Source organism: Callionymus lyra, chromosome 5 (assembly GCF_982586985.1).
Source record: "Callionymus lyra chromosome 5, fCalLyr1.hap1.1, whole genome shotgun sequence".
Lineage (NCBI taxonomy): Eukaryota > Metazoa > Chordata > Actinopteri > Syngnathiformes > Callionymidae > Callionymus > Callionymus lyra.
The window spans coordinates 32,791,813-32,813,556 of record NC_141822.1 but is presented as its reverse complement, the minus strand read 5'-3'; the positions used below and the strand labels follow the sequence as shown (position 1 = coordinate 32,813,556).

The following is a 21,744-nucleotide window of genomic DNA, read 5'->3' as shown; positions in this document are numbered from 1 at the left end:
GGTCTCCCAGCCGTGACCCTGGTAGACAGCTTTACGGCGTGTGTGTGTGACTGTGTGTGTGTGTGTTTGCAAACATTGAGTGTGTTTCCTGGAGCCGGGGGGACAGTAGGCCGGATAATCCCAAGAAGCGTCGCAGGGAGTCAGTCTGGACGACCGGGGTTTAACCAGCAGACGAGCACATCAACATCACACAGGGGGGCCCATCGGATGGGGGGTCAGTTTGCAAGTGTCTGGTGGATGTGCTGTGGGACCAGGTCACTCCATAGCCTTGTGTCGGTCACTTAACTCCATAATATCCATCTATAATTGTGGCCATAAATATAAATATTTTTAAATATAGATCCTCGTGTGATTTCAAGGTTCCGTACATCCTGTCACTGCTGCCCATGCTTGAAGAAAACACCTTTTGTCAATGAAAGAGGATTTTGGAAAGTGCCATCTGGACTTAGGTCCAGTCTGTCCTCTGGATCAGGAGAGACTGACCTGAGGACGGGTCACGTGCTCAAGGAACGACTGTCAATGTGAACGAATTAAACAATTCATTTTTAAAACGGAAGCTGCGGTGTTTCAGAGTGGCTGCCTTTAATAGTTATTAAAACAATAGTGATTTATTTTTAATCGTCTGTCATTCGCTGCGTTCTTTCTACATATGACGTCACCCGCCTACTACGGACGAAGCCCCCTCATGCAGCTGCACGTGAGGGCGCGGTGGGCGGGGCTTGAGGCGGCAGACATCAGATGGAGGCTCGTTCACATGTGACCAACCACAGACCGCAGGAACGTAAATATTGACATGGAGGCCCGCAGTGCGCATGCGCCACTTCGTTAATATGGAAACAATTTACACAGATTAGATAGTAGAAGTAGATACGCTGAACATTTGGCATTGGATTTTATAAAATTGTTTTTTATTTTTAATAGATACACTTTCATTTTGCTGAAAAATGTATTCCATTGAGCTGGAGAAAGGTCTGGCAGAAGAATACTTCATTCATTTATTCATTTTCTACTGCTTTATCCCCTACCCGGGTCGCGGAGAGACTGGAGCCTATCCCAGTATCATAGGGCGAGAGGCAGGAGACACCCTGGACAGGACGCCAGTATGTCGCAGGGCACGGCGGGAGAATACTATTCTATGAAATTATTCAACGGTCTTTACATTTATATTGACTTTTGCGATGTCAAGCCAAAATATAACCTAGTCAAAACAAATTAGATTAGAAAAAAAAGTGAAACAAAAAAAGAAACATAAATATATTGATTGTACGAAACAGACTCCGGTTGCAGGTTTTTCCATGTACGTCAAGCAAGTAGAAGACACAGATCATTCATTTCTTGTGTCATTGCATCTTTCATCTAGTTGGGAGTAGTAGACATAAGATAGGATTAGAGATCACTGACAACTATTTAAGTTAGGAGTTAACATCCCAGCATCCGATCTCTTAGATAATTACTTAAAAATCAATCCATTTCTCTTCAACCAAACAGTCTGAAAGTAAGAACAAAGCCTTCCTTGGCTTTACTAGACCTGACTGTCATTAAAAGCTGAATAAGCAGGTTTAAGCTTGTTACCACAAACCTCGGGATGTCATTCTACGACGGCTCATTCTGACATTTAGTTTCTCAATTTTGCCTTCATTAAATATTAACCAACCTAACACTGAGTACAAGATGAAAACCTCCCCCCACAACCACAAAATGAACAGCCATTTCCTGACAGGTTTTGTCTTCATTTTTATTCGAGGTGCAACTGTCTAGTGCAATTGTAACGTCACATTAGTGATGGGCTGAGGAAACATGCACAAAATATCCACAAGATTCCACTGGGCATTTTTTCCTTTTGTTGCCAAGAGTTACTCCGTAGGTGTTGACACTTGGCTGGACTAAGACCAAAAGAAACAACAACACTGTTGTCATTATATAAAATAAAATGTGACACTCACCCTCAAATGCAAAAAGATCATTTGAGCGAGTGAAACGAGAGCTCCAGTGCGGTACAAGGCCGCATGTTGCCACAATTTAGTGTCGAGGTAAGTTCTCTTTTGTTCCTGCCCTGAGAACCGACAGGTAGCTCACAACCTGGTGGAACCATAGATAGATATATATACAAATATATATATACACACACAATAAAACAGCTAACTTGTTTTATATATGTATCTATGGTCAGAAACCAGGCACTTGGCAGAATCAGGAATTCAATCTGTACAAATAAATCACACTAACTAGAAAACAGTCACGTCCTTTCAAATGTGCGTCCTGGATTTTGACACATTTCTAGGACAAATGATTACATAAACAACAAATACAAACACAATTCCTACACCAGCCCCTCTCCTCCCTAAACACAACATTGATTCCCTGCATAAATGTTTAGCGCTCCATCTGAGGCGAGACAGTGTTCAGATAGGGGACGGCAAAGGGAAAAAAAAAGAAAAAAAGAGTTGTATCAGTGAATGCATGGATTTATCACCCCGTATCCCCAACTCAGAATATCAGCCTGGCTTCGTTTCCCATTTCTGATGGGTATCTTCCGTCAGTCTGTTTCACTGTCCATATAAGATGTGTGCACAAAAACAAGGTGCAATTTAAGATGCGAGTGGAAGGAGGTGTGCTGGGTTGAGTTGGGGGCTGGAGGGTCCACACTTCCACAGTTCAAGGAGGATCGTTAGACGGCACTGACAGGAGCGCTGACCTCCTGACTCCAATCACTTCCTGTCAGCGTACTGTTGTTTCCTGTCAGCGCTGGAACATCCTCACGTCACCATGACGATTGTCTGAAGCACACCAGTGTAGAAGAAGCTGCGCACTGGTGCAACACTGCAGTCTAGGAGTTAAATTAAAATGTGCAAGAACATTAAGATGTTTTCCTCAGTGGCCCTTTGAGGGTGGCGCTGGAACAGTCAGATCACAGTTTAATTACACTTCTTTCTCCTCCTCTTTCTCATCGTAACTCGCCCGCCAGGATTAAGCGGATGTTCCGGAATTCTGTGTGGATGAGAGAACCGGCGTGGGACCACCAGGGAGCGCCGGCTGAGGGGTGCCAGTCGGAGAGCCGGTCTGGACCTGAGCCTGGAACTGAGCCATCTGCTCAGGGCTGGCCAGCGTCTTTAGCAGTTTGTTCTCTTGCTCCAGCTGAGTGTTGCGCTCGATCAGCTCCTTGATCTGCTCCTTCAGCACCTCCACCTCTTCACGCACCGCGTACATCAGGTGACTCTTCACCAGGTCCTGTGAAGGGACACAAGAAGGGTGAGTCCAACGAAGCACACGATCACTGCTCTAGTTAATCATTAACATCACTTAGAGAGGGAAATGCCCAGAAAGTGATCCACACCATTAACATTATTTTTGCTATATATTCGAAAACAAAATGTTTTATGCAAGTCATTTTTATTTGTATAGCGCTTTTCCAGACCAGGGTCACAAAGCGCTTAAACAATCAAAACAATATTCAATAAAGTATATATTATAAAGATCAAGATAAAACTGATAACATAACAGGAGTTCCAGAAAATCAAGGAAAATGTCCAGCCTTTGAATGCACTTAAATCATGTGACGCATAAATCACCGTCTTTTCTTCATCCCGCCAGATAAACTGACTCGTAGCGGTGACAAATTTGCACAATCATTTTAATTCTGCCACATTGCTGTACTTCTTTGTTGTGCATCTTTATGATGACTGCTGTGGGGGTGGACTGCTGAAAAGGGGATTTGCTGTTTAATCACTGGAGCATCCCCCTCCTCTGCTGCTGCCCTGGTACAGAATGTCCCTGCATGGAGTGGGAGGAGCCAATCACAGGCCAAGTTATTTATACTGAGCGGAGGGGAGGCTCTGCTTGCCTAGCAACACCGGGCAGGGGAGGGGGCTGAGCGCGGAGGGGAGGGGGTAGCGTGTGAACCACAGCTCGGTCCACTTCAACTGCTAACGAGCTGCAGGTCATCGGTCCAAACCATGACGGAGCAGCTGCACAGGTGCACCCCAGATCCCTGTCCTTAAACGAATCTATGCTCGAACTACCACCATCTTTAACACTCGCTTCATCTTCGTGACAGAAAACACCATCAATCGATGGACGCGACGTCGCTGACAGTTACATAACAGCAGATGCAGAACATCCATCCAGACGTAAGAAGGTTGAAACTCACCATGGCTTGTTCGATCTTGTTGTCGATGGCAACCACACTGGCACCCGAAGAGCTGCAGGGACGAGAGAAAACATCGAATAAGACTCGATATATCTGATGCAAGATCAGCGCGACATTGCGGCTAGTGAGACAATGATGTGATCAGGAACAGACCCAGGACGGTTGTAACAGTCATGAAAGCAGCGTTTAACAAATGAATTGGTTCCGCCACAGTAAGAGAGCAGCTACCTTTTGTCGAGCCGCAGAGACGCGCTCTCCTTCCCCAGCACAGACGACAGAAACGAAATGGAGAAATTCCTCAGCTGACAAACACCAAGGTCCATCGCCACCGTGTAGCACTGAGAACTCATACTGGCCCGTCCATTAAAGCCTGCGGCAGTACGAGCTGGCAGTGCGGCGCTAGGAAACACTGGAGCATTCTCGAGAGCAGCGGCGACGGTGGCTCTCCTGCTGCCGCCGCAGAGACTCGCAGCCCGGACTGAGCACAAAGACGCGAGCGGCTGACTGCAGCGCTGCTCGCATAATACATGCAGGCAGAGAGGCGCGAGCGGCTCTGTGGTTGGCCGAGCCCAAAATCATTTGCATAATACATGCAAAACGGAGGCACGTGATTGGCTGGGAAGTCCCTCGTCACAATAATGCACACAGCGGCTATCTACCTGCTGCACCGCGTCCATCTTAGCAGCAGCAGCCTTCCTTCATGTAGTCTCCAGTATACACTGGTAGAGACCCCAACCACTGCACCATTCACATGTCATCAAGTGTTCCACCTCAGTCATACCCCAGGAACTGTGTGCTGAGCTCAGCACTATCCATCTGTCACTACAGAAGCCCTTGAGCAATAAAACGTGTCAATAAAAGGGTCGGATGGCGGAGAGGAAGCCTGGAGAGCTAATGTTACCTCCACAAAGGAGACCGTCCTTCTAGGGTCCTATGACCAAGAGCATGCCCTGAAGCACAACAGAAGGTTACAAAAAAAGTGATAATGTCATCAAAGACTGGACCAGATCTTGAGTAGTTGCAGGTTTGAACTTGGTACATGTTTCCTCACCCTTCTATTGAGCATAGTGTAATGACAATAAATGATATTCCTACCGGTTAACAATGCAATCGTTTCAATATGCTCTGTTCAACATTTTGCAGCGAAAGCTAGAGAGATAACCCTGGACATGTTGCCTACAGCAACACATTGAAAATCACACCTACATACTTTCTGACTGCATTTTTCTGGACAATGGTAGGAAACTGTTCAGTGTTTAAGAGGAAGAAGGGGAAAAACAAAGCAACAGCAAGAAAAAAAAACTAAAGAAAGAAAAAAAAACTCATTGTTTTTTTACACACGAGTGCACCAAATTCCATTGTAATTATAAATCCATACACAATTTTTGGAAATTTCAACCACTGATATTTAATTTTTACATATATTTTTTTTCTTTATTACCATTACATGTCTCTTTAAAACTTCAGGTAATGGCATTTCTTATTAAAAGCAAACTCTCTTAAAATTTAAGGTTACTACTGCCAGCATAAGATGGTAAAATATCAGATCATTTGTCAGTGGTGCTTTCAAAATTCCCACAGGAAAGGACTGTCACCCCAGACATAGCTTAAACAGTCAAAATAGGTGACACCATTTACAATAACAATTTTAATTTAACTTATCTAACTTTATTACAGATTTAAAGATTGCTAACGGCATGAGATTAATACTGTAAAGTTATTTGGTCAAGCAGATAAATCTATTAGTTCTTGTGTATTTTAGGAACATTAGTGTAGAATTCATTATGAAAAAATGATTAAAAACTACATATCTTTAGAAAATAGATGAGTTTTAATTCTAGGTTATATATTAAATTGAAATAATTGTGAAGGATTATCATCACACTTTTTAAAAATAATAAAATTCATTCTTTTTCCCTCTCCAATCAGAAACACAATAGTAATTTACAAACTTTGTCATTTTCAAAACAAAGTGTGAATTTATAATGAGAAGAGAAGCAATCATGAAAAAAAAGAGTTAAATGTTAATGATTGATAATGTAGGTTGTGTCGTATGATTGTGTCACATAAAGGAAGAAAATGTGTTTTAACTGACACCTTGCCAAACTTTAACATACTCTCCTTACAAAGGTACATGCTTTGTCAGATTCTTTTTAGTCCAATGGCTGATGTGCTTTCGCAGTGGACAGTGGAGGGGTATTTCATATTTAATGACATTCATCTACGTCACTACAGACCACTGACGACGCCACCTGCCTGCCGGGTGTGTCCGGGACATTTGTATTTCTTCACCAGGGGCATGAAGTGACTTTTTTCTCTGACTTGGACGAAGCGAAATGTTTCAGAATTGTAAACAAAAAGCAGACGCACAAGAGAGCTGTGTTCCTGATAGTTAATGACCTAAATTAACTGGAACAATGGCCATTTTGAGCACTGCCTCACAAAAGTGCTGACAAAAGTATAAAACTCTGCAAAGGATGAATGCTTTGAGATATTGGGATTCTATTGACTTTTTCCTTTATTCACCATGGGGTCACGCTGGTTGTTGATTTTGTATGTGGACGTGTACCCTCTTTTTTGAGGACATTTGTTTCAATGACAACTGCTTTGTTCTGGGAGGAAAAGTCCAAAATGAAAGGAAAATCTGCAATATTAAAGAAAAGAGTGGGTCTTGCAGAGCGAAAGAGGGAAACATATCTACGACCCGCTCATCTAGACCGTGAGCGACATTCATTCGTTGGAGGAGCGAGAGCAGCATGTCACGCATGCTCTCGTGTTCGGGCAAGGGTTTGAGACTCGCAATGATACTTACAACGTAGTGACAATAACAAGGTTTTTTTCTTTAAAAAAACCATCATAATATCAGGTTTAGAAACCTCCTCACACGCCTCGAGATTTCCTGGTAACCCCCCAATTCTTTGTACACTAAAACCGCCCTGAAAGAGTGACAACATACAGTCATTATGGTTACCTCTTAAGATGATTCTCCAACTCCCAGAAGAGCAGCTTGAGGGTCATAGCGTCCCTGCCCCGCAGTCCTCGTGCCCCGGCCAGCCCCTTCTCTCTCATTGATGCGCTCAGCTAAGCAACACGCTCCGACCGAGATGGGGCCCTCCACTCCTAGACCCCAAAACAAACACCACCTCCTCCGTTCACCTGACCTGCGCCCTTTGCCCCCGACCCCTACTCCCTACAGCATCACAGGGGAAGCTGCACCAACTGTAGGGAGCAATGGAGGATGGGGAGTTTGTGCGTGTTTGTGCAACGGAAGCGTCTTAAGCTGCCCCTGTGCTGGAATCATATATAGAGTCCAGAATGATTGGGTGTGCGGAACAGTGAGAGAGGAGGGTGGGCTGTGATGTCACGGAGTAAGTAGTCCTGCCACCTCCCATTCTGTTGTTATATAAACTGTCTTTAGAGATTAGCGACCAATCGGATGAGCTCATATTGACCACATACCTCTTCATACAACAGGCCCCTCCCTTTACGCCGCAAACTTACATGGTTGCCTAAACATCCTTTGTGCTGATCGCCAACGTAAAAAACATGATCATGTCCCCATCTCTGGGAATTTTCTCCATGCAGTGTATGCTAGCGTGCATTAGCCGAGCTGTCGCCCCTCATCAGCGGATGCATCGGTGGACACACACACGTACACTGGTTTCCACTGAACATCGCCTCACGTGTACCGCCATGCTAGATTCAATGTGTGCCACAATGAAGGCAATAAATCGTAACAGACATCACAAAATGGCGGCTGGAAGATTTGTGGGCGGAGATGCATGATTGGGTTTGGTATAAACATTCCGAATGGACTTAGATTTGAGGTCAGATCTGCCTAATTTAGCCAAACTGTGTCGGCCATCGAAAACAGCAAGCTTAGCATTAGGAACCATAAAAACAATACAAGACAGATTCTTCGTAGTTAGCCTTTCCCCCAATGTTACCTACTCTGGAAACTGAACATTATGTACCCTCTCAGTGCGCATGTCCATTTTGAACAAAAGACACTAAATGGAGACCGGGTTACTTTCAGCCAATAACAATCGACACTGAACTCAGCCAATGATAAGACGCGTTGTGACGTCAGGACAGTCCAGATGGGATGCTCCCATTCATTGTACGTCTACAGTCATCCATGTCCGATACAAAGAGATGACCCATATATTACCTAACAATTGTCGTCAAGCCGCTGTAGAGGCTTCTGATACCACGTTAACTAATGAAATAAGTATTCACAAAACAGTTGTTGATCATGTTTTGATTTGGAGGTATGGACAATCCGTTAAATAGACATCAATAAAAATAGCTGCCACGAAGACAGACACTGTATGTCGACCTTTTCTCTTCATGTCAACTGAACATGGTCATTACTGGCTGGCGAAGTGAACTTCATTTTGCAAGTTAACAGAAGCAAAAAATAAAAAGGAGTTTCCTGCGATGTGTGATGTATGAGAAACTTAAGTTTTGTGTGATGCCCAGATAGCATGTCCACACAGCAAGTTGCATAAAAATAGCACCAGCTGGGATGTGATTAAGTGATAATCTCTTACAAAAAGCCATGCAGTAATTATTTCAAACATTACATCAGCAGGAAATGAACAAAACACTGACTACTTGTAAACGCCTGTAATTTCTCAATGCAATCTTACTAATGTTCCCATACATGGCTAGGAGTCCTGTTTTCATGTCCCATGAATGCATGAATTCATGTACGACTAATTACTCTCAATATTCGCCTATCTAAAACTTAATATGCTCAAGCAGACCAAACAAAGATCAGCAACTCCTCCCTCAGAAAGCTCTCACGGCATCGCAGCTCTCTAAGGCGGTGGATCGTCGAAGCGAGAGGAAATCGTCCTCCAACATGCACGCAGTGCCTTACATAACCAGTCTCTCTGCCATATTACAAACATGAGAGAGCAGCATGGGTTGATCTGAACACAGAGCGCCATCTTCCTACCAACGACTAACTTAAAGATTCAACATGGATTTTTCGCCTTACAAAAAAGATCTGGTCATGTTCACGTTTCTTTTTTTAAATATCCACAAATTTATACCTAAAACACTAGTAGTCGCAAACCTGCCCATTTAGTTCAGCCTTAAATTGAATTAGCTAATTATAAGCAAATAATACTCCTCAAAGACAATAACTAAATGTCACATGATGTGCAATGTCGAAGATGCTAATACAATAGCAATGTATGATGTATAATGCAGCAGAAATTCAGAATTCATTTTAAAGTTATTATTTAGTATTGAAGGCCTACAAAATTGATAAAAACAAATAATATTGATAATAATAAATAAAAACGAGTGGTTATTTTAAAATTTCACTGCAAATCTATTTACAGTGCACCACCTACTCTGGCAAATACCTGTAGGTTTCTGTAGTCCAGTAAAAAAATGAAATAAAACCCCATTCAAATTTAAAAGGTCCATTGAAATGCAAATGTGACATTACATTATGTATACATTCAGGATTGCATAAGACAGAGCTAGTGACATCAGAGGACCTCAGAGTGGCTTGGACAAAGACGGAGTCTGGATCCATCCATGTTGTAATGTAAACGTTACCACCAATAGAGCCGCTGCGTTGTTTCGCAGCGCTGGCTTAAGCACTTGGCCCCAGGCTTACATCAACAAGCCAGATTTCACATGACGATCTGAGCTCGGAAAAAAAACACATTTTCATGGGCTGTAAGTGGACTTGTGGTCAGGTATCTCCAAGCCAAAACAATGTGTAACTGAGATGTATGCTAGGACAACAAATAGAGCAAGATGATTCTGGGGCATATTTACTCTGGAACTGCTCTGCTGCAGACTCCCAGTATGTCCATGGGTCATTATATCATAGCTGACTCCTGCGCCCCTACCGTAGTACCCCACAAGATCACATTCCAATATAGTATGTGGCCAATACCCACACTGCGGCAGATTCCGTCACACTGTCGATGATCACAGGGGTTTATTATAATATTCCAACTACATTTTGAACATCAAAACATTAGGACACTATAGAGTATTCAAATAAAAATTAGACTTTTATAAAAGTTAATTAAAAAAATAGATATTTAAAAGTTTCTTAAGACATACCACTACATACAGAGTGATCGACAGCTAGTACAACAAAGTTTAAGGTTCAATGATTTGACAAAGTTTATAATTGATATGTTGCATTTATACCAGTGACAGAAAATGAGCCATCATCTTTTACTAGTGATGGGTCGATGAGGCGTTATGTAGCGTTTCAACAACATAGCAACACTGTATTGATACTGTGTCGATACTGTGCCGATACTGTGCCGATACTGTGCCGATACTGTGCCGATACTGTGTCACTGAATACTGAGACCTGCTTGACCTTAGAAATCCCTACAGGCAACCTAGTTGACCGGCTCAACTGACATTGATTTTATAACATAGTATATACACAAGTCGTTGTATTTTTGTTTTATTTTTGAATATAAAGTGAACTACAAAAATGTATTATTATTTGATATTGTGTTATTCCATGTTTTCATTGAAATTTAAAATATCCAAGATATTTCTTTTTTATGTATCATAATAATGTAAAAAGGTTTTGCAGAGTTTTAAATGAAGTTGGTTTCTCTTTTTTCATATAATTTCTCCTGAAAACATAGAAAATATGCCTCAGCATTGAGGAGGTTGATTTATTAAAATAAGACAATACTGTCGAAGAAATTCGACATTTAATCTGAGGAAAACACTTTCAAAATGAGTTTGAATTAAAATAGATCGAGTGGAAGCTGAGAGAGTAGCGGACGAAATGAAGAAGGAAATTACAGAAAATGCCTCGTTTTCAAATACAAGATCAAAATGGTCCCATGTTTAGTGGGAGGCTGCTCTACAATTCTCGTTTTGAAACACAAATGATCTGCGAGCCTGTTGACGGACGCGCTTCCATTTAAACACAAGTTTTGGCGCTTTAACATCAGTTCGAAACAGTCCCAGTATCGGTCATGTGACTTTCTTAAAACGTTGCGCGCACCGACACATGTGTTGCTGAATGAGCTCGACACATGTGCCGACGCATCGGTGTTGCCGGACCCATCACTTTCTTTTACATTTTGACCCCCTGAGAAGAAGTATTTGCTGTAAGGATTTAGCAGGCTCTGATTTCATACAAGGTAAGCTAAACAGCTTTATAGTGCAGATCATTAAATGTACATTTGCTGCATGTAAATTGTGTAAAACATTAATATTTACTCATCCACCTTATGGGCATATGTTTAACATGTAATGCAGATGTGGGGCGCAAAATGTTGACAACTCATAGCAGTCAAATGTGAGCATGGGTGCATAGAGAGGGTTGCAGAAAAGAGGTACTTTTCTTATCACCAATCATTTCACACATTCAATCATGCTAACAAGTCTCTGGCAGAGATACAGAAACACACACGCCATCCGCTGGCCTTCTACTCAGAGGCTGCATGAAGGCACAAGGCAAGGAAACGTGACTCACTCAGTTGCCCCACCAACAAAATAAAAGAAAAAAAAGAATGCTGCCTGAAAAAAGAAGCTGGATCCAGTTCTATCAGGCTGTATAAAACTGTCCACCCACTGTGACGCTCTTACAAAGTTTACAAACATCCCTGACTGTTTGAGCTGATCTAAAATCTATATCCAAGTTCAATTACATTACAAGTTTATTATTTTATATGTTTGGTTCTTCATGAACGTGTACTTACTCATAGTGATTTAAAGACAATGATAACACATAAACCATTGCCAACTAACAACAGGAGGCTCTGAGAAAGGGATATTGGAAGGGGGCCAAGGGCTGGTCGTCTGATCTTCAGGAAGGAGCACTGGTCAGCAGTGAGTGCTCTGCAGATCAGCAGGACAAGATACTGCCGAGCATGTTGTTGTTCTGACACTCATGTACAGGACCACATCACCAATAAACTGCCCATTTGTATTTTCTGGTGCACTTTACATACAAACCATTAGCCTATGCTTTAACAACACACAAGAGCAAAGGTGTTCTACAGTTGATTATTATTTGAATGATAATGTAAACTTTTCATTATCATCAAAAAAGTTTCAGCCACAAAAAGTTTTAAGTGTGGAGTTTATTTGAATGTGGAAATGGAAAATTTGCATTTGTATCTTTAGTCATGTCAATAAAACAAAGACTGTGTGACTTAAAACTCAGATGAAAGAACATGAAAATGTAGTTTTTACAGTTTGATGTCAACATTTAAAAGAAAAGAGACATTTGGCTCTGGCTTCTAAATATTAGGTTGTCCCATTCTAAATAATGAAATAGATAGACCAGTGATGTATGCAGAATATAAAATATTGTACTGTGATTTTCTTTTAAATGTTTACATGTACAGTAATATGTTTTGTATTTTAAAGGTTAAACATTTGGTATCAAGTCAAACCTCCAACAAGGGAGAAAGATACCAGACTTAAAGAAAGGTAGAAAGGTATTAACGTAGGACTAATTGAAACGTTTTCTAAAATAAAAAAATCAAACCATCATTGTGTTTGAGCAGCTGTAGGTCAGTAATCTTGCAGGATTCTTCAGACAAACAATAACGTTGTAAATAACTCGTGGTGTCGGTCTGCCACCCTGTGGCCAAACCGAAGTGCAGCAGCAGAGAGCACTTCATGTCACATGAAGACGCAGTGCAGCCTTCTGGGAGATGTACAGTTGATATATAACAATCCTCCTCTCTGGAGGAGACTCACTTGAACTCAAATCAACAACAAGCTAGGTTTGCATAGAGAAGACCAAACAAATGGATGTAAAAAAGTTTGATTCAAGCAAAAGAGCAAAAAGGGCAAGAACACAGCCGTCACTTGATTTGAAGTACAACTGGCCTTCTTGTTGAGCTCATTGTACTTTTCAAACAGTGTTCCATTGACATCCCAAATATGGTCCAGAACTTAAAAATAAGCATGTGTGACAGCTACCTCAGAACAAGGTCCAACCAGCGGAGGAGATGTCCTGGATGAAACTGCTTAAAGTCCTGGCTCATCTCAAGTGTGGCTGAGCAGTGAACTAGTGATCCATTTGAAGGACGCCAACAGTCTCAACAAGAGAAGAAGAAACATGGAGTCCTAAAAGAAACTGAGGTGCTGGAGGACAGAGGAGAAATGTAGTAGGATGAATATATAAAAAATGTGGATGCATTTGACAACAAAGAAGCAAGAACAAAGGGAGATTGAGAAGTGTGACACAACAAAGTACTTTTTTCCCTCCCCTGCTTAGCGTCATCAAGGAAAGTGAACATCAAAGCGATAATAAAGGAACAGTGATGCTTCTCAAGAAACCTTTACCTCAATCCTGGAACTCTGATTAACAATACAAATTGGGGTAATCAAAAACAGAAAATCCAGTGTTTTTCTTTTTTGTCAGCTTATTCATTATAATAAAAAGTAAACAAGTCAGACCAACGCCAGCGTGCTTCTCTCCGTCATGATTGAAGGTCAAAAACATGAAAGCAAAAATCAATTTTGCTTTCACCGTTTAAATTCTTTATTGATTTTGTGCTCAGCCTCACACTGACCAGCAATAACACAAAAGACAAGAGACTTCACTAAGGATATAAATCATTCAAGATTTATGTGTATGTTAATCACTGTGTACTAAAGTGCATCTTATATATTAAACCTATTAATTATAGTGGATCTTTTTTGTATGTACGCTATTGACTTTATATCATAGAACAACAATGATATTAACAAAATTGCAATAATTTATTTGTGCTTCTATTGCAAACGTATGTTTATAAGGAGAACAAGACAGAATTTGTTAGTGGACAAATGGATATAACCTTATCGATCACTTGGGAAAGCTTCTTTGGGAAATAAGAAAATGTAAAGACACCCAGATATTGCAGCATCACTGGCATATCCTAATAAAAACTTTGTTCTATTGAAATGCTTTTCCTTTCTGTCTAAGATAGACCTGGGAAAAGTGTGGCCTAGCCTGATGAGTTGAAAGGTCATGTTGAAACTGACATTTATATGTTGTTGTTTTTTACTTCTATGTTAACACGACTTAATCGTTTTGAAAAATACAGTTTTTGCATATTATGCTTGATTCTATTACTTCATTGTATTATTTTTAACACCTTTATTTTTAGTTGATGGCCCCTCACATCAGCCATTGTACAAAATGTGGCTCCTGAGGAAATTGAATAGCCTACTTCTGGGTTAAGGTTAGGCCTGTGTATCTTGGTTTTTTTTACATTTTGCTAACATAGTGAACTATGGAATCATATCTTCTTCTTGACAGGATCTTCAATAAAACATTTTCTAAACTTAAACAAGACAGTTCTCAGTGTGGGAAACCAAAACGACCATGCAATGACAAGTAATCCCTGTAAATACTCTTCATTTTTTGTAATGCATGCCAGAGGAAACAAGAGTCGCACTAAGGCTACATGAACCTGAAAGGTTGGTTTAGTAATCGCCTCATCCAACTTGGCAGCAGCTCAAAGCATTCAACGAAACCGCTGACAACACCCACAACCTCATAAATACTTCCTTTTCGGCACGTTCAACACAAACAGGTGTGTCTAGATAAAGCAAATAATCATGTGTCAGGACCAGCTTATTGGCACAGGAGAAGCTGCATTAGAGTGTCTGCTGATAATAAAGCAGCGTTCGAAATACCTGACTACACTCTGCAATTTGCAGATTGATTTTCAAGATTGCAGAAGAAAAATTAAACAACTTGCAAGTCTAAAAGTCGGACCGGTTACTTTTAACCGGCTTGTAACTTTTAAATCATGTTGATCACTAATGTGATTATCGATTGATTATTGTTTCTTGTATTAAAATTGTGATGACATGATCACAAACAAAAGTCATCCAGACCTATGTGCTCTAAGGTCCTTCCATGCATGCACACCTTTTGTGAATCAGATTCAGACAAGTTTATTTCTTTACATAATTGTGTTATACCATTATACTAAGTGTTCTTCTTTTATTTACATTTATGCTCAAAAAATTATTTATTTTAAAGCACTGGAGACTAAGAATACTTTTATTTGACTTGTTTATTCTAACTGTTATTACAAAAGTGTAATCTTGACCCAGGCAGGGTTGTTTGCACTTTGTCCCACATTGCCACCCTTATTATTTTGTTTCACCAACTTGTCAACTTCACAGACTGTGAATAATGTAATTAATAATAAATAATGTAGTAAATGTAATTTGCAGGTTATAAGGAAACAAAGTTTACAATTGAACTTTAATCTTTGTCATTTTATTTTTGTTCTCAAGATGCTGATAAACATTAAACTATTTATTTGAATAAAGAGAAATTTTGTAATTCTATACGTTATTAATGTGTGTGAAAGGATGATGTATGGCTGTGATGACTAGTACATTAATACATTTGTTGATACTTTTAGTTGTAGTGACACAAGGGATTAAAGACCAGTGGAGGTATCAGGGAACAACAACTTTGCTGCAGAGGAGGAGCTGAACACTGAAATTAAAAGTAGAGTGAGGGAATAAAGAAATACAGTAATGTTATGGGTTACAGAGGTATACATGATGTAAATGTAAGCATAAATAGATTAAAGGTTGTCATATGGAGGTTTTGTATTTACACAAATCATTTTCAAACCATTTTTTGACAGTATTGCAGTTAATTATACAATTGCAGAACACTGAAAAAAAGGATTTCTACCACTGTAAATGCAACAAGGATGAGAAAAGTAAAGGCTAGTAAAGCAGAATCAAAGCAGAAAAAAAGTTTTTTTGCATGACAAAAATAACAAAGACACTAAATATTTGCTTGCCAATTTTAAATAAAAAAAAGAATGTTAGACATTTCTTTGAACTGTAAATCTTTAAATAACTAAGAATAAAAAATATATAATTCAAAGCAAAAAATTAAAAATAAAAAGTCGACAGTGCTGAAGAGTATCCATACAGCATGGTAAAAAGTAAAAGAAATTGCGATGTGGCTAAAATCTTCTAAAATCTCCAGACTGAACACAAAATTGCATTGCTACAACTCTGGACCTTGACATCATGAAATAAAGTCAGAGATACAAACACATCATATAGGTAGAGCTTATACATACAAAGATGTTTTCATCTGTCTTGTATGCCTCTATTTAATACTGTATTCAAAATCAACCAATGGGGTCAGGCATAAAGCTTAATAGCAAATAAATAAGAAATGCAGTTGTAGATATTATAAACAAAACAGATTTTAACTTGACATCATCATCATCAGAACACTGTAAGCTATCAGAAACAGAGCAGATATTGGATTGTAATCAGAAAAAAAGTTCATGATAAATGTTTTGATTTAAAAAAAAAAAAAAAGTTTATAGTAAAACATGTTGCATACTAACATGACTCAGCAAAAAATAACTGACAGGAATACATTTAGGCAAGGAATTAAAATAACGTGGACAGAAAACCTGTATACCTTTTTGTCTGTCTATATAAAATTCAATCATTCTACACATTCACATTACAAAGAGATATAAGTAACTTGGGGTTCAAATGTAAAAATGTAATGTACAAACTCATTTGTTTTGGGCAAGTGACACTTAAGACCATTGGATAAATCTGAGATACTGTATGTTTCTAAATTATTCTTAACCTGAAGGTCCATAATGACTTTTAGAGCTAAATCTCCCAGCATTAAACTCACCTGACTCACTTGCACCTGGTTAGGTGTGAGGACTGGTTATTACTAATCGTTTTCTAAAACAACACTCAAAGGCAAATACACACCCAGGGCACACCCAGTCCTCCTGTTGTTAGATTTAGTGAGCGTCAGCTGACCTGCTTTCCAGATTGAACACCAGACTGTGACAATCAATTCACCCACTGACCAGACCAGAAGCAGCACACCCTTGAGATCTTCAAAAACCATCCAAAACTGCTGCATTCTCAATTGTTGAATTTCCCCAATTAAAGCTCCCAATAAACACTTGTCCATCTTAACCTCTTACTCTGCTTCAGCGACATACCCAAAGTTGCACCAGGTAGCCCACAGACACCAAAGGAGTGGTCCAAAGACAGCATCTACGGTATGTACAGATTTAGATCAGCTGGCTTTTCAGCACCCTTATAATGGCCCTGAAGATGTATCGCCCAAAACCTAGGTAGGTGCAAGATACAACAAAACACAAAGACAAGAAAAGCAGCAACTCAACACTTTTAGTTTTTACATTGACACATTTCAGCATGGGCCACCAGTTAAAAATCCTATCTATAAGACATGCTAACACACATTTTCTATTCAATGTATTGCATTGGAAAGACAACCAAAAACCTGAGAAAAAGTATTATTTAACTAGGTTATAAATCCACTGTGGACAGCCTCATTAAAGCAGTCCCCATAGCATGACATGACTATGAGACAAAACAAAACATTGATTAACACAGTTGTACTTCCTAGGACTGCAGGACAGAAGTCAATTCACAACTTTCAACTTGGACTTGTGATGTAAAGACACAAGCAACATAATTGCTTAGACAATGGGGAACAAAGTAATTACGTAGATGGTGTTAAATGTATGCACCTGCTAATACAAATAAAAGTTACTTAGTTATTTACTCTGCTAGGACAAGCTAGTAAATAAAAAAGAAACACCAGTAAAGTGTACACACCAGATGAATATCCAGGATATAAGACTGGGAAAACTCATCAATGACATAATTCAGCTTTACAGAAAAAGATACTCAAAAAAGCTGTGGGAAATGTAGGCCTTTAAAAGACATTCATTTTCCGGTTATTAGCACACTCACAAAAAAAGTGAACACCAAATGTGTTGTAAACTATGCTCAATTGTAAGATGTCAAATGGGATTTCTTAAGCACCAACTTAACCTTTTGTTTGTTTTTAGAAATATAAGCTGCACATGCTTATAACATGGAAATCAACAAAGGATAGCTAGCATCAATAAGAGATTAAAAAATAAAAGGTCAAAATATGATAATAAGATCAGAAACCTAGATGAATGAGGAAAAAAATAACTGATGAAAATGATTATTCTCTGTGAGGGTAAGTCTTGTAGGAAGAAGAATAATCGACATCAACATGTACAAATATCCACCCAATGGCAGCCAAGTTTGGAACCAAATAACTCTTCGAACTCCAATTCCTTTAATAAAGATTTTGGATAAAACTATTGAAACAAACTTACGTTGAAACAAGAATTGACTTAAATGTAACTGGAGTGACAGATTAGTGGTCACTAATGCACAATAATTGTAGCACTTGGTATGATCTTTGGTCAGTCATATTTTTACAGCGAAAGGTTAACTTCATATTTTGTTAGAATAGTAAACTGCAGGTGGCTAAATGATCTACTATCTACTCAAGTTAAGAAACATTTTTTCAAAAAAAGATGATATAGTGTTCATATTGTTGAATCTTTTATCATTATATGAACACTCTTCTGTGTAGCAAATTCCCTTGTGTTGACCCTGACGAGTTATTTTAATTTGGAGTTTAAATACAATAGTTAATGTGCCCTTTTACATGATTTTACCACTTTGAGTTAAAAGAAAACTTGCCGTGCCACATGAAAATATCATAAACATCTTCCTCACCTGTCATCGTCTCCTTCAGCCTGTTGAGTTCTCAGGCCTGCAGCAGCAGCAACCATGAAAGCGCTGGCCTCTACCGACATCCCAATGTGGGCCAGGCTGGCAGCCGAGCCGATGGCATCCGAGGACCCTTCTGCAAAAGCTCCCATCCCAAGCCTGGGAAGTCCCAAGAAGCCTTGATGCTGAAAGAGGAGCTTCTGAGCATCCTCAAGTTGTGAGGTCTTTATGGGGGACGCCTGGGTGAGATTGGTGCCAGGGGTGAGGAGTGGCTGGAGGTCAGCCTGAAGAGCAGTCAATGGCATGTATTGGGATCCATGGGGCTGAGTTACACCGACTGTGGCAGTGAGGGGAGGCAGGGTCTGTTGGTGTAGAGGTGCCAGAGGTTGTTGCTGGACAGAAGCAAAAATGGTACCAGCAGGTGGGGCCACGTGACTCTGATGTGGTATATGCTGAGCGAGACTGGCCGAGGGCTGCACTGTGACCCCTGAGGATGGCTGAAGGGATGTGTGAAGATGTGGCAGTGGAGGCTGAACCTGGGTCTGGAATGGAGCAGTTGGCTGGATGAAGTCTGGCTGGCGAATACCTCCCATAGCCCCTGAATTGAGCGGAGCAGCAGAATAACTTGCCTGGGCATGTGTTCCTTGATGGGGCATCACTGGGAGGACTGGAACTGTTCCCTCTGCTGTAGACAAAGTCATAGGAACCACTGGTTTCTGGATGTGAGCTGCACCTACACCTTCTTGATGTGAAACATAAGTCACTGTATTCGACTGTGGCAGTCCTTGTGGTGGGCTTTGCATGGCTTGTGGACTTGTAAAGTCTTGGCTAGGCAGGGGATGAGCCTGAAAAGCGTGCTGTGGTGGTAAATTGGGCATTCCTGGACTTAATCGTGGAGTTTGCTCTGCCTCAGGAGCAGCCTCTGCACCTTTAGCTACCTCAGGCACCGTCGCTGGTGGGACCTCTTTCTCGTAGTACTCTGTGCAAGTCCACCTTCCTTTGCGGAATGGCTCAGAATTTGTGTCCAGTTTGACAACCCTAAAACGGGAACCAGTTGCTGTTTGAGTATGGGTGTGTTGCATCGGAGTGCTGGAAGCAACTTGACCACTTCCTGATTCAACCTGCACGGGGGGAGCAGCAGGGCTAACAGCAGGTGCATTCTTGTTACCCTGCAAGATTGCATCATGGGCAGGTCCACCAGCTACTGGAACCGCCGTTTGTGCAATTGCAACTGCAGGTTTGTTGCTGTCCAACACTAGTGTCCTTTGCGAAACGTTAGCTCCAGGTTTTGAGACATTAGCTTGACTGGAGGTAGACACTGGAGCAATCGGAAGAGCCGTTGATGAAGCTTCACCCCCTCCCAAACTGTCACGATGCTGACCCAGGCTGTGCTGATGCGGGTAGTAGTGTTGATGCACAGTCCCGTTGACCAGAGAAGCCTGCTGCTGGGAGCCTTGAGGGATCGAATGAGAATGAATAGGCTCATTTGGTGACGCGAGACCTGGGGTGTCCACACCATGGAGGCTATTCAGGGTCTCATCAGATGAACTTCTTTCCGGCGCACCTACGTCTGATGCTCTTGACATGGGAACATCCAGCATATCAGATGAGGAAAGATCCTCTGTATGGGACTCGTCCATGTCATCATAACTCTCAGTGTCATCAGCCAAGCTGTTGTTTCCACTCACGTTTATCTGGGCTGAGGTGACACTTGTGATTTGAAAGCCACTCTTCTTCTTCACCTGGGCTCCAGATCCTTGGGACTGGGGTTGGTGGTGAAGTCCTGGAGAAGAGGATCCAGCCGGATTGTCATCCGCCGGATTTACTCCACTCGGGCCGACCGCGGAGGCTGCAGTCGCACCGCTGCTGCCCCTCCTGAAGTGGTACGTCGTTTTTCGGCTACCGGGGCCAGGAGGCTCCCCCGGAAAGTCCTGATGGTGCATGCTTGCCGACGAGGAGCTAGCGAACACCAGGAGAGTGGCTAAAAGGTACCTGCTAGCGGATGCTAGCTAGCTGGGTCAGCTGCAGATACCGCGATACTAACGAGCCATCAGTGAGAAGTCAGATGATTTGTGTCCTTTACAATTTAAACATTAAAATGATTGTTTCAGATGAACAATCTTATTTTGTTTCACCAATTTGTACTGGGTCGATGTATAAAGCTTCAGTTTAAATCAATAAAATAATATCTAGATGTATAACAACAAACGTCAGCTAGCTCGTTAGCATTACGCTAAACTGTGCACCGATTAGCCTCACGTCCGCTTCTTATATATTAGTATATATTTGTGTTGTTAGCGCAGTAACAATACCAAGTGAACATCAAACGTGCTGAATAGTTGAAGTAAAGTCGAGTGGACTTCCGTGTGAAGGTGAAAGCTATCTAGCTCTCCGGCGTATGTCGCAGGAAATCAGCCATCACATCCATTTCTCTCCGGCTCGTCGAGCATTCACCGCGAAGAGGATTCCTCGTGAAAGATACGGTTCTATCACTCCGTCCGGCGACAGTAGAGCTCGGTGTCTGGTTAATATCCGTCGTCTTGGGGGTTAGGAAGAGGTGAGTGAGTCCAGCTCGGTGCGTGTTTGCTGTATCATTGCCGGTGATCAGCAGCTAGCGGCCGAACTGTCAGTCTCTCAGGAGGGAGGAGGAATCCAAACACCGGCACTGCGCATGCGCGTCCCTCTCTCTCTCACTCCCTCACACTCCCTGACTGAGGCGTTCACGTGATGCTGCTGAATCACATTATTGTACAATTGCCATTTACAAACGGTTCCCACATTAATAACCTGTTCGATAACATGTCTTCAGGGGCCAGAACAAAGGGAGGGAAACATATAAAAGCAGTTCATAAATTAAGCTAAATAGGTTTAAATCAGTATTTTAATTTGTATCTCGCAAGAGTTGTTTTTTACCCCCCCAAAAAATATGAAATATATTTTGAGGTGCAATAAATACTGAAATAAATGGCAAACGCTGAGGACAAACCTCCCAAAACAAAAGTAGTTTTTAGATACTATAAAATATTTAGAATCAA

General features: G+C 41.1%; 1 protein-coding gene across 1 annotated transcript; it reads right to left on the bottom strand.

Moving 5' to 3' along the window:
- Nucleotides 1-1,721: 1,721 nt before the first annotated feature.
- LOC148080364 (TSC22 domain family protein 1-like) lies at nucleotides 1,722-21,331 on the bottom strand. The gene is made up of 3 exons (XM_087792040.1): nucleotides 18,716-21,331; nucleotides 4,148-4,199; nucleotides 1,722-3,228 (listed from the first exon to the last, which is right to left on the bottom strand). The coding sequence occupies exons 1-3, from the start codon at nucleotides 20,650-20,652 to the stop codon at nucleotides 2,968-2,970; spliced, it is 2,250 nt and encodes a 749-aa protein (XP_087648166.1). The 5' UTR covers nucleotides 20,653-21,331; the 3' UTR covers nucleotides 1,722-2,967.
- Between the last annotated feature and the right edge of the window lie 413 nt (nucleotides 21,332-21,744).